This window comes from Neopsephotus bourkii, unplaced genomic scaffold, assembly GCF_033783945.1.
Source record: "Neopsephotus bourkii isolate Nb327-2 ecotype Australia unplaced genomic scaffold, CSIRO-AGI_Nbou_v1 NB_1572, whole genome shotgun sequence".
NCBI classification, from domain to species: Eukaryota; Metazoa; Chordata; class Aves; order Psittaciformes; family Psittacidae; genus Neopsephotus; species Neopsephotus bourkii.
The window spans coordinates 5,502,776-5,518,092 of NW_026902048.1; the positions used below are offsets into that span (position 1 = coordinate 5,502,776).

Sequence of the window (15,317 nt, forward strand, 5' to 3'; positions counted from 1 at the left end):
ATCTGAATTCCACAGAAAGAGAGTTCAGACTGCCACAGTTTTTATCTTGGGGGGTTCACATGATTAACACACACTAATTAAGTTTTCACAACCTGCTTTTGCGTTAGGTACATTTTACGACCCTTGTTTTACAGCTGGGACACTGCGGGGGGAAGTGGCTTGGCCCATAACACCAAGAAATGACAGTCCCACAAGCCAGGACAGGAGCACTGATATGGGCTTACAGCACACCAGCCCTCTTGAAAATGCTGCTCTTTACTTGCTGAGAGCAAGTATGGCTCCTGCAGGGTGAGAGGGTAGGATACGTACCCAGTAGACCACAGGAATCAATCTATAAAGGTCTCACTGGCCTGAAAAGCACACGCAGCCATTGGTCTCCTGAAATGGCTGCAGGCGGTACTCGTAAGGCAGTCTGTATCTGTTAAAAAAAGAAACCACCACCTATCTTTACTTTGCTTTTTAAGGATTGCTCTGATGTTGTCCTCAAGGCCAGAATTGCTATTTTCTATCTGAAGGGCACATAAGCCTGCTCGGGCACCACCCTCTCAAAATCACTGCTCTCCCTCCCCTTCCCAATGCATCTGTGTGAGGAGGGGATGTGGAGCAGGATGCGGAGCAGGCTGCTCACAGCCCCTCTGCAGGATGCTGCTTCACAGCCAGGCAGACCCAGTCACTGTAACTGGGAAAAGGGGCACACTGCCCAGCCACTGCAAAACAAATACAAACACAGAGATCTCCCCCCTCCTCCCAGACTTGACAGACTCACTGCTGCAGACACAGTCACATATAATCCCATGTGCATTCACAGGCATAAGCCAGACCTTGCAATGCCAGGGACTAGCTGACACCTGCACAGCACCTCGCTGGAGATGGGCTTGGATGCACCGACTGCCCTGTTGAGTGAGTGGATTAATCCTGCTGACTAAGAGCAGTGCAGTCATTAAGCTAAACCATGCCCTCCCTGAGTCCTCAAAGATGGGGCAGGATTCCCTCCAGCCAGAGCTATGACATGGATCAGGACACAGGTTTCAAATCTCCCTCCTCTTCCCTGAAATTCAGGGTTTGTGTTGAGACCAGCAGAGCAGCAGATGTGATTCCAGTTGTCTGTGGAAGAGAAATAATTGCCTTCCAAGTGTCAACCTGTCCAGCCTGTCCTGCAGGGTGGAAAAGCAAAGGTGTCCTGAGAATCCAAAATGAGCAGGAACCCAGCCCAGAGGCTGGAAACCAGGATTTCTTGGGTACCATATCCTGGCTTTCCATCTGCATATCAGGTCTCACTGAAAAGATGGGGAAAGGCCATATTCATCAGCAAGTCCCCCGGTGAGGTTCTCACTAGATACTGAAGTGGTTTCTGTGGCATTTAGGTAAAAGCCCACTCATATCCATAAAATGTTCTTCTATCAGAGTCGAATTTAGAGAGGAAAGACTTTGCTGCTGCTTAGAACTACAGAATGGTTTGGGTTGGAAGGGACCTTAAAGCTCATCCAGTTCCAACCCCCTGCCACGGGCAGGAACACCTTCCACTAGAGCAGGTTGCTTCAAGCTCCATCCAGCCTGGCCTTGCACACTGCCAGGGATGGGGCAGCCACAGCTTCTCTGGGCACCCCGGGCCAGCGCCTCAGCACCCTCACAGGGAAGAATTTGTGCAAATCAGAAACAAAAGCCAAAGCCAGGTGAGAACCAATGGGATGGGAGATGCATTTTGGAACCTTAAGACCATGTGCTCAAACACACCACCACGCATCCTCCCTAACACAGGCATTCCCCAACCCAGACATGCAGCTCTCGCAGCCTCCCTTCTCATCTTGCCTTCGTGCGTCACATCTCATAACACACCAGGAGGAGCCACGGCATCTGACACTTGCACATCATTCCCTGTGACGTTTCATCAGTCATTTCCAAGTCTGTCATCCCAGGGGCGTGGAGGAGATTACAATTAAGAGGATTGGTAGCCATTGGGTAAACTTGTGTACACACATGCTCCTAGTGAGGAAGGTTCCCTCCCCAGGGATTAATTGGAAAGACATTTCTAAAGCATTCTGTCTGCTAGGATGAAAGATCCTGCAATACATCTTGATGAGACATTTGAAATCACACTTCCATGTGTTTAAAATCTCACTTGTTCACATTATCACAGCTTGGCAGCCTGAGTGTCAAAAACTTCCTAAATATCAGGTGCTATTTTTACTACTCCCAAGTTTCATTCTTTCTATTCTTTCATACTTCTGCATTTGGAAGAGTGCGCCCATATCATGGCATTCAGGAAAATCACTCTGCTCTGCTGGGGTTCTGACGCACCTGCAGGGGCAGTGCTTGTACAGCCAGGCCTGTGGTGTAGCATCTTCCAGCAAGTCAAGGAGACTTGGTGTAAAGGCACCAGCTGATGGTCTTGATGATGTTCCTAGACTTGCTATTACCCACCATGGGCAACACAGATCTATCCGTCTCCTGCAAACCAGCCTTGCTAATCTGGTCACCTCCTCCCATGCCCCTGCATCCTTCAGGCTCCTTCCCAGGGACCACAAGAAGACAGAAAGGTCAGAGGTGCTCAGCATTCCTCCCTGCCAGGTGGTAACTGTGGCTTTACATCAGCTCCTGTGTAAATGAGAGGAGGGTTTGGCTTTGAGATTTCTGCCTGGTTACAAATCACTGTGTGATCATTGAGGACACGGGAATCAAGACACATGAGTTTGCAAAACAGAGACACCTATTGCTGAATAGAGAATCAGCCAATTAGGCAGAAACGCTTATATGGCAAAACCAGCGAAGAACCAGCAGGAACAGTGCAGCTCTGATCACTAAAGGACATGAGGCAATGGGAGGGACACTCGTGGCAGCCTGCCACCAGGACACTGCTTGGGGATCACTGCACTGGGATAACCACAGCACTAAACCCAAATCCCTGTCCCTGCCCTGAGCTACCTGCTCTGAAGGACATGTAAGAGGCAGGAAGATACTCAGAGCAGCCTGATGGTCACTGCTGTCCATCAGGAATCCCATGGTGCAGGACAAGTGCTTCTCCTGAGCCAGAACAGTCTCCCTTGCATGTGTGGAGTGTCAGCTCTCACGTAAACATGCATTCACCATCACATCAGCACAATCTGACCCGATCACCCCATGATGCTCTTGTTTTATCGCTGCTCTAAAGACAAAATGCTCATGTGCTGGCAGGGCTCAAATGTCACACATCTCACCTCTCCCCATCCCATGTACTAACAGGACCTTATTCCCTCCTTCATCTCAGGTCTTCCATTAGAAGTTTATTCCTGGCATCAGTTCAGTTTCTTTGGCTGTGTTAATTAAACAGCACAGAAAAAGACGCTGAAGCAGGCAAAAAGGATGCAGTGAGGAGTTTGGGACTGGGGTGTGTTTGTGTGTTTAGCTTTCCCCCTCTGGAACAGAGAAGGAAAAAAACCCCAAGAGCCCACTGAAGGCCTAGAAAGGAGCTGAGAGAAAAGCCTCACTGCTTAAAAAACAGATCTACACTATACATTTTCCCTGAGATAATTTTTTCAGCCAGCAGAGCAGAGCTATCAGGGAGCACAAACAGCAGAGCATCAGTTCTGCAGCAGATCTGTCACCCTGAGCATTCACATCCCAAAAGACAAAAATCCCACTGGCTCCTGCAGCATCTTGGATGCTACGTACCCTGGGAAATGGGAATGGTGCAATATGAAAAGATATCATGTCTGAGGGGCTGCGGTTCCTCTGGCTCATCCTCCCATACCCATCTCTCGCCTACTTTTCCCACTGGTCTGCGCAGCCCCTTGGAATACTCAAGGTCTGGTTTCCTCTTTTGCTGTTGACGTGGATGCTGAGGACCTCTCCTGGGCATTGACATCCTCCTGGAGTGGTTCTTCTGTATGAGCATCCTCAAAATAACATCTGGTGCCTACACAAAGAGAGCTGGGAGCTCCTGGATGAGAGCTACACCCTGCAACCAGCAGCTGTCTGAGCTATTTCCCCACCTTTATAGACACTCAGTAGCAATGGAGCCATGCAAGGACCTTCACAGGAACTTAGTCCCCAGATAACAATGTCCAGAAGCCAATAGCGGTTTCAGAGCTTGGCCTCCTCTCTCCTCACCTGGCTCATAAAGCCACACCATGGAAACACAGGCAGCAGTAAGGAGATGTTTAGTGACCAGCTCAAGTTGCTGTTCAACAGTTGAGTGTGCTTCTGGATGCCTGAAAGGATGCTGGAGACGCCTTATGACGATGCTTAACCTTCTCAGGAGAATCACGTCCCCTGTTGTAGCTGCTGGCTGAGAGCTGAATTACATTTTTGAAGATGCCAGTAAAACTGGGGCTGGAGGTAACGGGTCTCCATGGAAGAACCATCCTTGGATTCCGAGCTGCCAGACACACGGCAATACCAGGGGGCCACCACAATGCTGTTTGACTGAGGGAGGCCTTGAGAGAGCACTTAAAAAACCATGTCACAGACTGTGACAGTACATGCTTTTAAAAGCAGCCCTGCTCATGGAGAGTGCTGGATGCGCATGGCGTACTCAGCGTGCAGATGTCCAGGCTGGGTATCTTTCTGTTGTTTGTTTGTGATAACTTCAATGGATTTCTGTATGCAATAACAAGAACTTTACTTGCAGTAGCAGTAAGAAAGAGTCCAGCACTTAAACTGGGAAAGAGCTGACCTGGTGCATGAGCAGCCAGCTTGATGAATCAGAAAACCTCAGAAGGGTCAAGAGCAGGGCTGGCACAGTTAGTGGGATCAGGATGATGAAGCTGCTAACCACCTGGCAAAGGGGAGCATTCCTGATGCTGGTGGTGTTTCTGCCTTGTAGTGTCACTTCCAAGAGCGACCATCACTCCTGGGCTGGTGCAAAGACATCAGACTGGGTTACATGATGACAGGACATAGATTTGTGCTGTGGCATCACTTGCTGCTTCAGGAGGACCATATTGGTCCCACCACCCTCACAATGAGCACCTTAACCATGTGCTACCCTCCCAGTTCATCTTCCTCCCTGCCCTCTCACCCTGCACCATTGCCAATTCCATGGCAGGTTTTGGCAGCACCATGCCCATGTCCCTGGACTGCCCCTTTCCCATCCTGACTGAAGTCATGGTTGGTAAGGAAGCATCTCCCAAGTCCACCAACAACACCAAGGCTGCTGCTCAGCCAAAACAAGAAATTCTTTATATCTTTACAGTGGGAACACAAAGAAAAAGAAGCTGTAAAGACACTCTTGTCCTGGTTCTTTGCTTCCCCCCTCCCCTTTTCTTAATACTGCAAGAGAGGGGCAGCACCGCTGACACCAGCTTGCTCTGCTGTGGTGACTGCTGAAGGACACCTGAAACTCCACTCCTACAGTGAATTTACTGTGCCAAAAAACTCCCTTGTTTCCAGAGGCAACAGGGGACACAAGCCAGAGAAACAGCAAAATAATTATTGCCTAATGTTGCAGTGTGGGTTTATTTCTTGCTGCGGAGGATGACCTAGGCCCAGGGAAAACAAATAACAGAGGCAATTCTAAGTCTGTCTTTGGAACATCTGTGTTTTTATAGCAACTGTGCCTGTAGATGTACTTAAGCAGTGCTGGTCACAGGGATGAAAAAGCAAAATACCTGTAGCCTGAAAGCTCAAGGAAAGGTAAGGGAGCTCTTATCAAACGCTTTCCTGGAAGATCAAAAGCACATCTGGCATGCCAGTAGGCACCAAAGAACAGATGTCCAAGCAGAATAACCATGGTTGCTGCAGAGAACACAACAGAAAACGACCCCTTCATCAATGTCCAGGAGAAGCCAGGAGGGCTCCGGGTGGCAGTGGGATCTGCTGGGTCACTGCTGGCCACCATCCCAGGGCTTCACTCTATGCCCATGAGTTCAGCAATAGCGTGGGGGAGTGGGCACTGTACTGCTGATGGCTGAATCACTTAACCCCACCATTAGCTGCTCAACAAGCCTTCACTAAATGGACCAACATTTGGAACTCCTTGTTCTCTGCAGGGTGAAAAGAAGGTTTCCCAGACTGGGATTGTGCATTTGTGGGCTTAGAGATTGGAAACAAAACGCACACTTGGGCAAAAGGGAAACTTGAAGCCCTGTGGGAACTGCTTTGCTCTCTTCATTGCTCTGAGGGTGGGAACTGGTAATGGCTTCAGCAAGTCTGCACCTAAGAAGTGCTGGCTGGAGATGTGCATCCTCCTGTCACAGCTACTGCCATTCTCACTGGCAAGCTAAGAAATTCCATCCTTGGGGGTCTTGCTGCTGACAATCAGGACTGGACCAAAGAGTAGCTTTTCACTAACTGCACTGTAAAGCCCCTAGAAGGGCTGTTTATGTTCATGGTGCTGGGTTTTCTTTTTGTTTCACTGGATTATATGGGGCGGTTGCTAGTCCTTTCCATCCTGCTGCTCCCAAGCCCTCCTGCAGGACACCAACGCCCTGCAGGCAGCACTGCTCCTGCCATTCCCTCGGAGCTAAGCTTAAGGAAACAAGCTATGGATATTCATATTCATATATCATGTATCATATTCATTTAGTGTGAGGTGTCCCTGCCCATGGCAGGGGGTTGGAACTAGATGATCTTAAGGTCCTTTCCAACCATAACTATTCTATGATTCTATGACCTCTTTCAGCTTGCCCTAGGCAGGAGCACAGGGGTTCTGTATGCATCTTTGTGGCAGCCACCCCTGCCCCTGCAGGAGGTGAAGGAGTGCTTCACAAGGAGGAAGGGGAACTCTGCAGCCTACCTGACACCCACTGCTTGAGCTCAAGTTATTGTCAGAAGAGGTGCAATTAAAGCCAGCACCAAGTATTTTCCTACTCAAATCAGTGCTCCAACATTGCTTTTATTTTCAAGCCCAATGCATCATGGGGCTTTTGTTAGAGCCCTGCCATACCAAATGAACACAAAGGCCTCTCCACTGGCTCCATTTACATGAATAGGTACAGGGTATCTGTGGGCTTCTGTCCTGCAGAGAGCTACTACTCCTCCAGACCAACCTGAGTAATTGTTGGCTTGCGTGCACCTGCTGTGTGAGTGCAAAAAAAGTGCATGTTGGTAGAATACAGCACCTTTTCCAACAAAACCTTCTGGTGCAGAGCAAGTCTTAGACTAACTCTGGGTCAAGCGCAGTAAATCACAGCCTGAAACATCTAAGCAGGACATTTACACTCCCTGGACCAACCTTGACAAGAAGCGTTATGACTACAGCACGCTACAGACCACTCACAGCAAGCACATCAGCCACCATAAAGGATGCGAAATCTCTCTGTGGCATTCCTGAGCCTTTGAGAGGCAGGCGTTAGGAAAGGGCACGCATGGAAAAAGCAGCAATTTACTGACAAGCTTCCAGGCAGGCTGGAAATATGAGATGCTCCTATTCATCACTTAAAAAAGAGCAGAATGTAATTCCTCTGGTGATGAGGATGGAAAGGCATGTGGCCTGGGCTAGCAGAGAAAAGGTTGGCTCATACTAAGACCAGCCCATTACCAAGTGTCAAGTGTTCCCTAAGATGGCTCAGGCGCTAATTTGAGAAGTCACCTGGTGGCAGCGGGTCAGCAGCTCCCTCTACAGACAATCAGGACACAGCCGGACCCCTGCAGAACCGCTACCGCCGACGCATAATAACAAAGAGTCCCTTTAAACTGGAGCAGAATTTTTCTCCTCGTCACCGGCAACAATTATTCCACTCAATGCCGGGTCCTTTGTCTCCCTGTGCAACGAGAGGTCTGTCCCGCTCGCCTATCCTGGGGTGGATGAAGAAATGGCTGCGATTGCATTAGTGTTCCCCAAGACAGACACTGAATGTGTCTTTTGTTTCCTTGCTGGGAAACAAAGAGCCTGAGCGATGGAAGGAAACGTAAGCGCCACTGGGATGCAGGAAAAGTTCAGCAGCCCGGAACCAGGTGGTTGGTTGGGAACAAAGTGCCAGGACCGTTCGTAGCAGCAATACCTCACCGCGGCAGCACACACTGGTGAGGATGAGGAGCGAGCCAAGGCGAGCGGGACGAGCGTATCTGCCTGCCCGCTGCCATCCCGCAGCATGAGCGCTGTGTCCGTGGGTGATCTATATGCACAACGACAGGGATGTGGCAGGGGTGGCTGCAAGGTGGGAGGGACAGGGTAATGAGAGTGACACAGTGTTGAGAGCAAAAAACTGCTGAATGTTCATCCTTGCCCTGACACTTCTTTGTTTCAGCATCTCTGGGCTGCAAGAGGTGGTGTAGGAATACCCGGAGGAGCAAACTGGGACTGCTTAAGGAGCAAACATCTTTCTCAGCAGCCTCTGGCAGGCAGAGCAGCTCCAGTCGCCCCCAGCTCCTGCCTCCCTTCACCTGTGATGATGGGAACTTATTTTCTGGGAAAACAGCTTGTTTCTTGGGTTGTCTTTTTGTGCGTTTGCCAGCAATATTGTATTTTTACTTTATTCTCAGTATCTGTAGGTGAGAGAAATATGTTCCCCCCTGCTCCCACCCGTATGAGGCATATTCTTCCAAAGACAATCCAAATTGCAGGCAGGGGGCAGGGTATGTGTAAAAGTGGGCAAGCTGTTCACTCCTCACAATAATTAGAGAGTGTTTGGATGCCAAGGAAAGAGAAGAAAAGAGTTGCACCTGCCTGCATTTCCCAGCCCCCCCTTTGTGCCTGCTCAGCTCTTTGCTTTTCCTAAGGCTTGGGCTGCACTGGCCAAAGCCAAGGCGCTCTGTGGGGTATGGAGGAGGATGCTGAGCTACAGGATCCATCAGCCAAATATCCCTGACCTGGGGGAGAGCTGCACAAATATACGGTACCACGCAAGCCTCTAACAAAGAGGAGTTATTCCCTCCTAGACACATAGAGAGCTCCTGGAAAACTTTGTAAAGGTCTATTTCTCTACACTGTTTTGCATTGCTGCTGTCACACAGTCCCCTTTACCTGCAGGACCTGTCTGCAGAAGATGCTGTTATCATGGGGCCCTCAAAGTTCAAACCCTTCATCATCTCTTGACCTACTGCAGATGAGGCACTCGGCTTTTCCACATCTCCCCAGTAATGTACTTCAGCCAGGTCAGAGCACTGTCTTGACGATTCCTGGTATCACTGCAGCACAGAGATGAAGTGCTCTTTGTGCCAGGCTCCTGTGCTAAGAGCTTAAGGTGTAAGATGAATACTGTTCAGCCCCTTGCTGTGTTTGTGTTTGAGCTCACCAAACCCAAACCATTTTGGAGAAGCAATTGGGGAAAAGGGTGTGAGACAGGGCAAACCAAGAGAAAGGGTCAGTTTGTCCTACTTCATGATTACTTCTTGATATAGCAGGGTCCCATCTCTGCTCTGTGCTTCCCGGTACTGAAATCACAGGACCTTTACAACCTGGGGTCTAGAGTGCTTCTTTCCTTTCCAGTTACCTCGTGCATGCTGGAATGCTGTATGAAACAAGCTGCCTGTTGTTTCTACAGAACTCATCTGACCCTGTGTCCTGGGTTTAGCCATCTCTGCCATGGCACTGCTTGGCAGTACTCCTTTGGAGAAACTACAGCAACAAACTCAGATACGAGGGCTTGGAGATAAGCAACCAGCAAACATTCAATTTCCAGTGCACCCACAACACTGGGAATCCCTAATGAACCAGGGTGAAAAACAGGACAAGTAAGTAACAAAACAGAATAGATTTCCAATAAGGGCACAGCAAGTTCTAGCAGGCAGATCTAGCAGATAGGCAAGGAGAGAGAACAGAAGCCAGAAAAGAAGATGGGAGGAAAGCAAAGGGATCGCAGCAGCCTGTCCGATGGGGGAGGAAGCCTCAGAAGCTTTTCATTTCCTTTATTATTATATAGATAGTGCCAGCTCATTGCAGAGCAACAATTCATCCAGCCTGGTAACCTACAGCCCGGTGCTGGATGTTTCTGGACATGGCTCCTGACCTTTAAACACTTCTTGCCTGCAGCACCCAATATAATATAACAATGAAACAATGACAAACATCACTGCATTTCACTTATGATTTCAGGCAGGTGTTTGTTTTGCTGTAACGCAGTGGACAGTGGCACAGAAAGCCCTTGTGCCATTTGTGCACTACGAGTGCACCCCACATTTCTTAAAATGATTTGTTTTCCCACACCGCCGTAGCGAGTTCCTCAAGTTAATGCAAACCCTACTCTCTGCATTTGCTCCTCTCATCCCCTAAGTTTCCAGCAGCCTTCAGAGATGTGGTTTATGGACTATGGAGGGTGCTGTTTATCTCCTCAGAATTAGGGGCTGCATTAGCCCCTACCATACAGGGCACTTGCAGGCAAACACCCACCATGGAAGTGATCGGGAAGGGGTAATCACAAAGCCCCAGATGCAGCCCATGGATTGAGCTCTCTTACCCTGCTCCATCACTACCAGCCAACTGGTCCCTGCTCACCCTCTCCCATCCCGCGGAGAGGTCCTTGCCCCACCACCCTTAAGACTGGTCCTTCACCTATCAGCCCCGCGGGCTGGTGCCCTCTCCACCACGCCCAGCTGGACCAGCACCCAACATTTTGGGCTGCAAGTTGCCCCATCAGCCACGGCCAGCAGACTGCCTGCACACATCCCGCTTAAACACCAGCTCCATCAGCACTGCCAGAGCCCACACCCCTCTCTCCAGACCAGTATTTGCTCCAGCATCCCTACCCAGACCTGCACCTTATGGAGCATCCCTACCCGGACCGGCACCTCAACGTCTCTAACGGGACCGGTACCAGCTCCCGCACCCTTGCCCGGACCGCGGCCCCGCGCCCCGTCCTGCCCGGCGGCGGGGCGGTCCCGCCCGAGGCTGCGCCGGCTCCGCTGCACTACGCGGGAGCGGAGCGAGCTCCTTCCACTTCGGCACGGCAAGAACCGGAGAGCCGGAGACAAAGAAACTGTCCGGGCGCCCGCCCCCTTCTTCTCCTCCACCACCGCCGCCACCACCACTGCCGCCTCCCCGCCGCCGCCTCCGGCACCCCTCTCATCCGCGCCTTTCCGCCCCCCTCCGCGCCGGGGAAGGGGGTATTTATTTACCCGCTCTCCTCCTCGATCTCAGAGATATCGGCGAAGATGAGGAACCCCACCAGCAGCGTGAGCAACGCCAGCGTCCAGCCCCGGCACGGCAGCGGCATGGCTCCCGGGCTGGGCTGGGCTGGGCTGGGCTGAGCCGAGCCGGGCCGCTCCGCGGGGTGCGGAACGCGGAGCCGCGTCCCGGCTCAGCGCCGCCGCCGCCGCCCGGCGGGGCCGCTCCGCCCCCCGGCGCCCGCGGAGCGCCCGTCCCGCCCCTCCCGGCGCGGGGAGGGGGCTCGGGGCGGGCTCTGCCCTCACCGCCCCCCGCAGACAAAGTTTGCGGCGCGTCCCCCCCAGGGCACACGCGGGGGACGCTCGGGACCTGCCGGCTGCGCGGCCGCGGAGCATCCCCCCCCTTGCGGCGGGGTCAGGGTGAGGGGTTTGGGGGTGGGGGGGGTGGGGGGAGGTTTCTCACCGAAAGGACGAAAACTGTCATCAATCAGACAAAGCCAACTGCTGCTCGCGGGGGTGGTGGCGGCGGCACCTTGTCCTCCCTTGAAAGGTGTGCACAGTAAAGCGGACCTTTTGGGATGGAAAACACTGTAAAAGGAGAGGATGATCACTATGACTATCAATCACCATTAATTACCTCCATCACTATTAATTCCTATTTCAGTAACAATAATTCTTTGCTCTACTATAAATACAAACCATGACATCCATACGGGTCTGGCCACATCTCTTTAAATCTCCCTGGAGTTTGAACAGGCAGGATTTATTTCAGCCCTAGGTGCACAAGGGGCTCTGCTATTGAAACACTGGGATGAGTCTCTGCCACACTCACAGCCCCTGTGAGCAGCCTCCTGCAGCCTTTGTCATGGAGAGAAAAGGCTGCATCTTCTAACTAGAAAGGTAGATGAAAGTGGAGGAAAGTTGGGAAGAAGGAGAAAGGGATTGGCTGGATCCAAGAACAGCCAAAAAAAAGCCTAAGAGGTCATACCCCTGTTATCTTAGTCTAGGGCCAGCCTTGGAGAGGAGCATCCCACTGTGCTGGGGTGAGTCAAGGCCAGCCTGGCCGAGAGTCTCCAAATGCAAGCATAATCCCTTCAGACCAGAAAGTTGCTGATAATGGCAATATCTGGCGATACACACACCAGCGGGCTGTCGAGGGACGAGGGACGCGGTGGATTTATAATGCAGCAGATAGAAGAAGCACAGATGTGTTGAGAGAGAGAGATACTAATTGCTTACATATTTAAAACAGCATCTTTAGTCTGAATGGGAGGCACCATTAAGCAAAACAGAGCTATTAACTGGGGCCACTTGGAAAGCTGCCACCTTCCCTTCAGTGCACGGCGCTTTGCATCAATACAAAAGTATGTTGCTCAGGGCGTGAAACACTGTCAATGTGTGATTCCTACCGAGGATGCTGAGGTGCTCTGCACAGGAGCGTGTCCATTAGTATGGGAAGGTGTAACTAACTCCTGTTGTGTGTTGTGTATTGTGTATGGGAAGGCATGCTCAACAAAAGACTTTTCTCTTTATCTGGATTAAATGGTGGAAGGTACTTTCCTGGAAATTCTGAAACTCGTGTAGAAAGAGACAAACAAATCACCATTACATTTATAGGTAAAAAAATACAACATAGTTGAGTCTGGTACAATTACACTGTAGTGTGTATGGCAAATTTACAATCCCATACACGGCTTTTGTAATAGAGCACATTCAGGCCTCTGGGGAGAAAGCGATTTTAGGTGGTGTAAGTAGCCCCATAATTTACCTTCCTCATAAGCCTGAGAAAAGTCTCATTTTTTCCTTCTATTCTTCTTGGGCTCCTTTTGCTCATGCTGTTTCTAGAGTTTCACAGCAGTGTGACTGGCCTGAGGATGAGGAAACCTCAGGCTTTGAGGTGAGCTTGCTGGTACAGAGATGGACATAGGGGTTTCCCGAGATGCAGGCATCCACAGGAATACAGATGGAGATACCTACTCCTACATCTCTTTCAGCTCCATCCCAGGTGATGTTTTGGCTTCTTTTGTCTTTCTGTTCCAGTCACCAATCACGATGGTGACGTGAAAGAGCAGAAATCTGTGCAGTAAGTGAGGGGTTTGGTCAGTGTGTGGTGGGAGTTGCTTTGCCTGGATGAGGACTCTCTCAGAGGCAGGGACGTCCTGTCTGCTGAGGAGTAGCTTGTCTTAAAAGACATGCTGGGATTTGACTCTGCTCCTGCATAAGTCAATGGAAATGCTGCTGTTCACTGAAATGAAATAAAACCCCTCCTTGCAGGGTAAGCTGGGAGTTAAGCTTCATGCCCTTCACTGGAGAGCTCTGCTGCTAGGGGCTTGCACAAAGAGCTCTCTGAATCCTCTACTTGGTGTCATCTGTTGCTGTATTCCTCTGAAAGATGTAGGTCAGAGAAAAAGGTCATTCTTCAGCTGATCAGGCTTCAAACACAGGGACCAGGACCTTGAAGAACAGCTGGTTGTGAGTGAGGAGGCAGCAAGCAATATAGGGGATGCAGGAATAGAGCAGCTTGCTGAATTATTGTGTAATCAATTAACGAGGCTGTATAACATCACCAAGTGCGACTCTGAGATGAAAACCTACAGATCTTGTTGTACTAAGCTCTGCATGATCAGGAGTCTTACTGTAGTGGTAGAAAGAAATGAATATAATAGGTACTGACTGCAGGAGAGGACATTTTATTCTGCATTCACTCCAAGTCCATCCTTTACAGCATCCTGGCCAGATCTGGGGAGGAAATAATGTACCCTCGTTTCATGTGTTGCTCGTTATCCTGAAGAACTGCAAAACTGCTCTGGAGAAATTGCTGTAGTTCCTCAAGTGTTAGTCGTCCTGCACATCCCATTCGCTATGAATCTTCACATGATTCAGATTTAAACAGGTGCGTAAATGTTGCAGGATTGGGTCTGTAAGCATCCAGAGCCTCAACTTTATGTCTCATTTGTAAGATGGGTTGCAGGAAGATGAGAGCAAACTGTCGCAAATAGACTGTTGTGCTAGAGTAATACGTCCTGAAACAGAATAAAAGGCTATTATATCTTCTAGTTCCTAATAATTTGAGGAAATAATTCTGTATCCAGAACATTTGCAGTAAATACAATAACGTGTAGTTAAAAAAAAATATCTTGGCATAAAGGCAAAAGTAAGTGCACCAGGACAATATTGCATGTTGCTGCTTTGAAGGGGGAAGAGAAAAGAAATGGCATTTTACATTTTCTTTTTGACCTTTGAGAAATATCAGGAATATGTAATAGCCACATTCACCAACAATAGCTCAGAGGATTCAGAGAATAAGAGTTAAACACCTTGGGACATTTACAAACAACTGGCAGAGAGGTGATGAATTTAAGATGTGGGTATGAAAGGCACAGATACACAGGGAGTGCAAAAATAATACATATTTAAAATGCTTTTAACCTATTTTAGAAGCATTATTGAGAAAGGCAGTGGCTCCTGAACAAGCAAAGGAGGGACAGAGAAGATGACCCATGAGGTCTTTGTTGTACTATGACGAATGAGAAGGCTTGGTGCAGCGAGAGGTCTCAGGGGACCTTTCTCCATCAAATTCGTAACACCATAATAAACACATGGCCTTCCTCATACCTGTCAGCCCAAATGAACAAAGTTTACAGCCCATTTTATACAGCTGAACAGTACTCTGATGAATGGGCATGACGAATGGGAGCCTCTATTAACCAGGTTGTCATGTTTCACTGCCTCATATTGGCAACGAACCTGCTTCTAGGTGCTTTCTCCAGTGAAACCTTCAGTCTCTCCCATGAAAGTCAGGCCACTCTTGAGGGGCGTGAAGTGTCTTTTCCTCCACAGTTAAGTTCATTAGGAGGAAAGAAGGATGCTGATTCAGTAGGTTTGATGCCCTCCATTTTCTCCTGAATGCTCTTGGTGGTTTCTGTGCAGAACAAGGGATTGGAGTTTAACAATCCAGCATCTTTGCTCACAGATGGAGAAACACTGGTATCACCAAGCACCTTCCAGAGCTGTCAGTCTCCTCACCTGGCTTTATTTACCCTTGGGTAGATGTTTTCCAGCTGGATCCCAATGCAGTTACGTCCATTACTAGAATGCATTCACCTGCTTCCTGTAGAGGTCTTACTAAAGGACTCCCATATAGAACCATAGAATGGTTTTGGTTGGAAAGGACCTTAAGATCATCTAGTTCCAACCCCCTGCCAATGCTGGACAAATTGTCATGGCAGAGGGATATGAATATGGTTTCTTTTTGAGGAGGAGACAGCACTGTGATGTAGCCTTAGCACAGGCATTTAGACATCGGATTTAGCCACATTAGAGGGGTCTGCAATATTTTGTGATCTGTCCCCTGTTGA

At 49.6% G+C, this 15,317-nt stretch overlaps 1 protein-coding gene and 1 long non-coding RNA gene across 3 annotated transcripts in view; both read right to left on the bottom strand.

Annotated features, from left to right (window-relative positions):
* ST8SIA2 (ST8 alpha-N-acetyl-neuraminide alpha-2,8-sialyltransferase 2) overlaps nucleotides 1–11,176 on the bottom strand; it is a 30,095-nt gene extending 18,919 nt beyond the window's left edge. For both annotated transcript variants that reach the window (XM_061371290.1, XM_061371289.1), the window contains exon 1: nucleotides 10,972–11,176. In XM_061371290.1, coding sequence (XP_061227274.1) covers nucleotides 10,972–11,069 — 98 coding nt within the window. In that variant the 5' untranslated portion in view covers nucleotides 11,070–11,176. The remainder of the gene's footprint in view (nucleotides 1–10,971) is intronic.
* A 1,997-nt stretch (nucleotides 11,177–13,173) lies between these two features.
* LOC133221986 (uncharacterized) lies at nucleotides 13,174–15,117 on the bottom strand. Its single transcript, XR_009728145.1, has 2 exons — nucleotides 14,707–15,117; nucleotides 13,174–13,982 (listed from the first exon to the last, which is right to left on the bottom strand). It is a non-coding gene; the product is annotated as an uncharacterized LOC133221986 (long non-coding RNA).
* Between the last annotated feature and the right edge of the window lie 200 nt (nucleotides 15,118–15,317).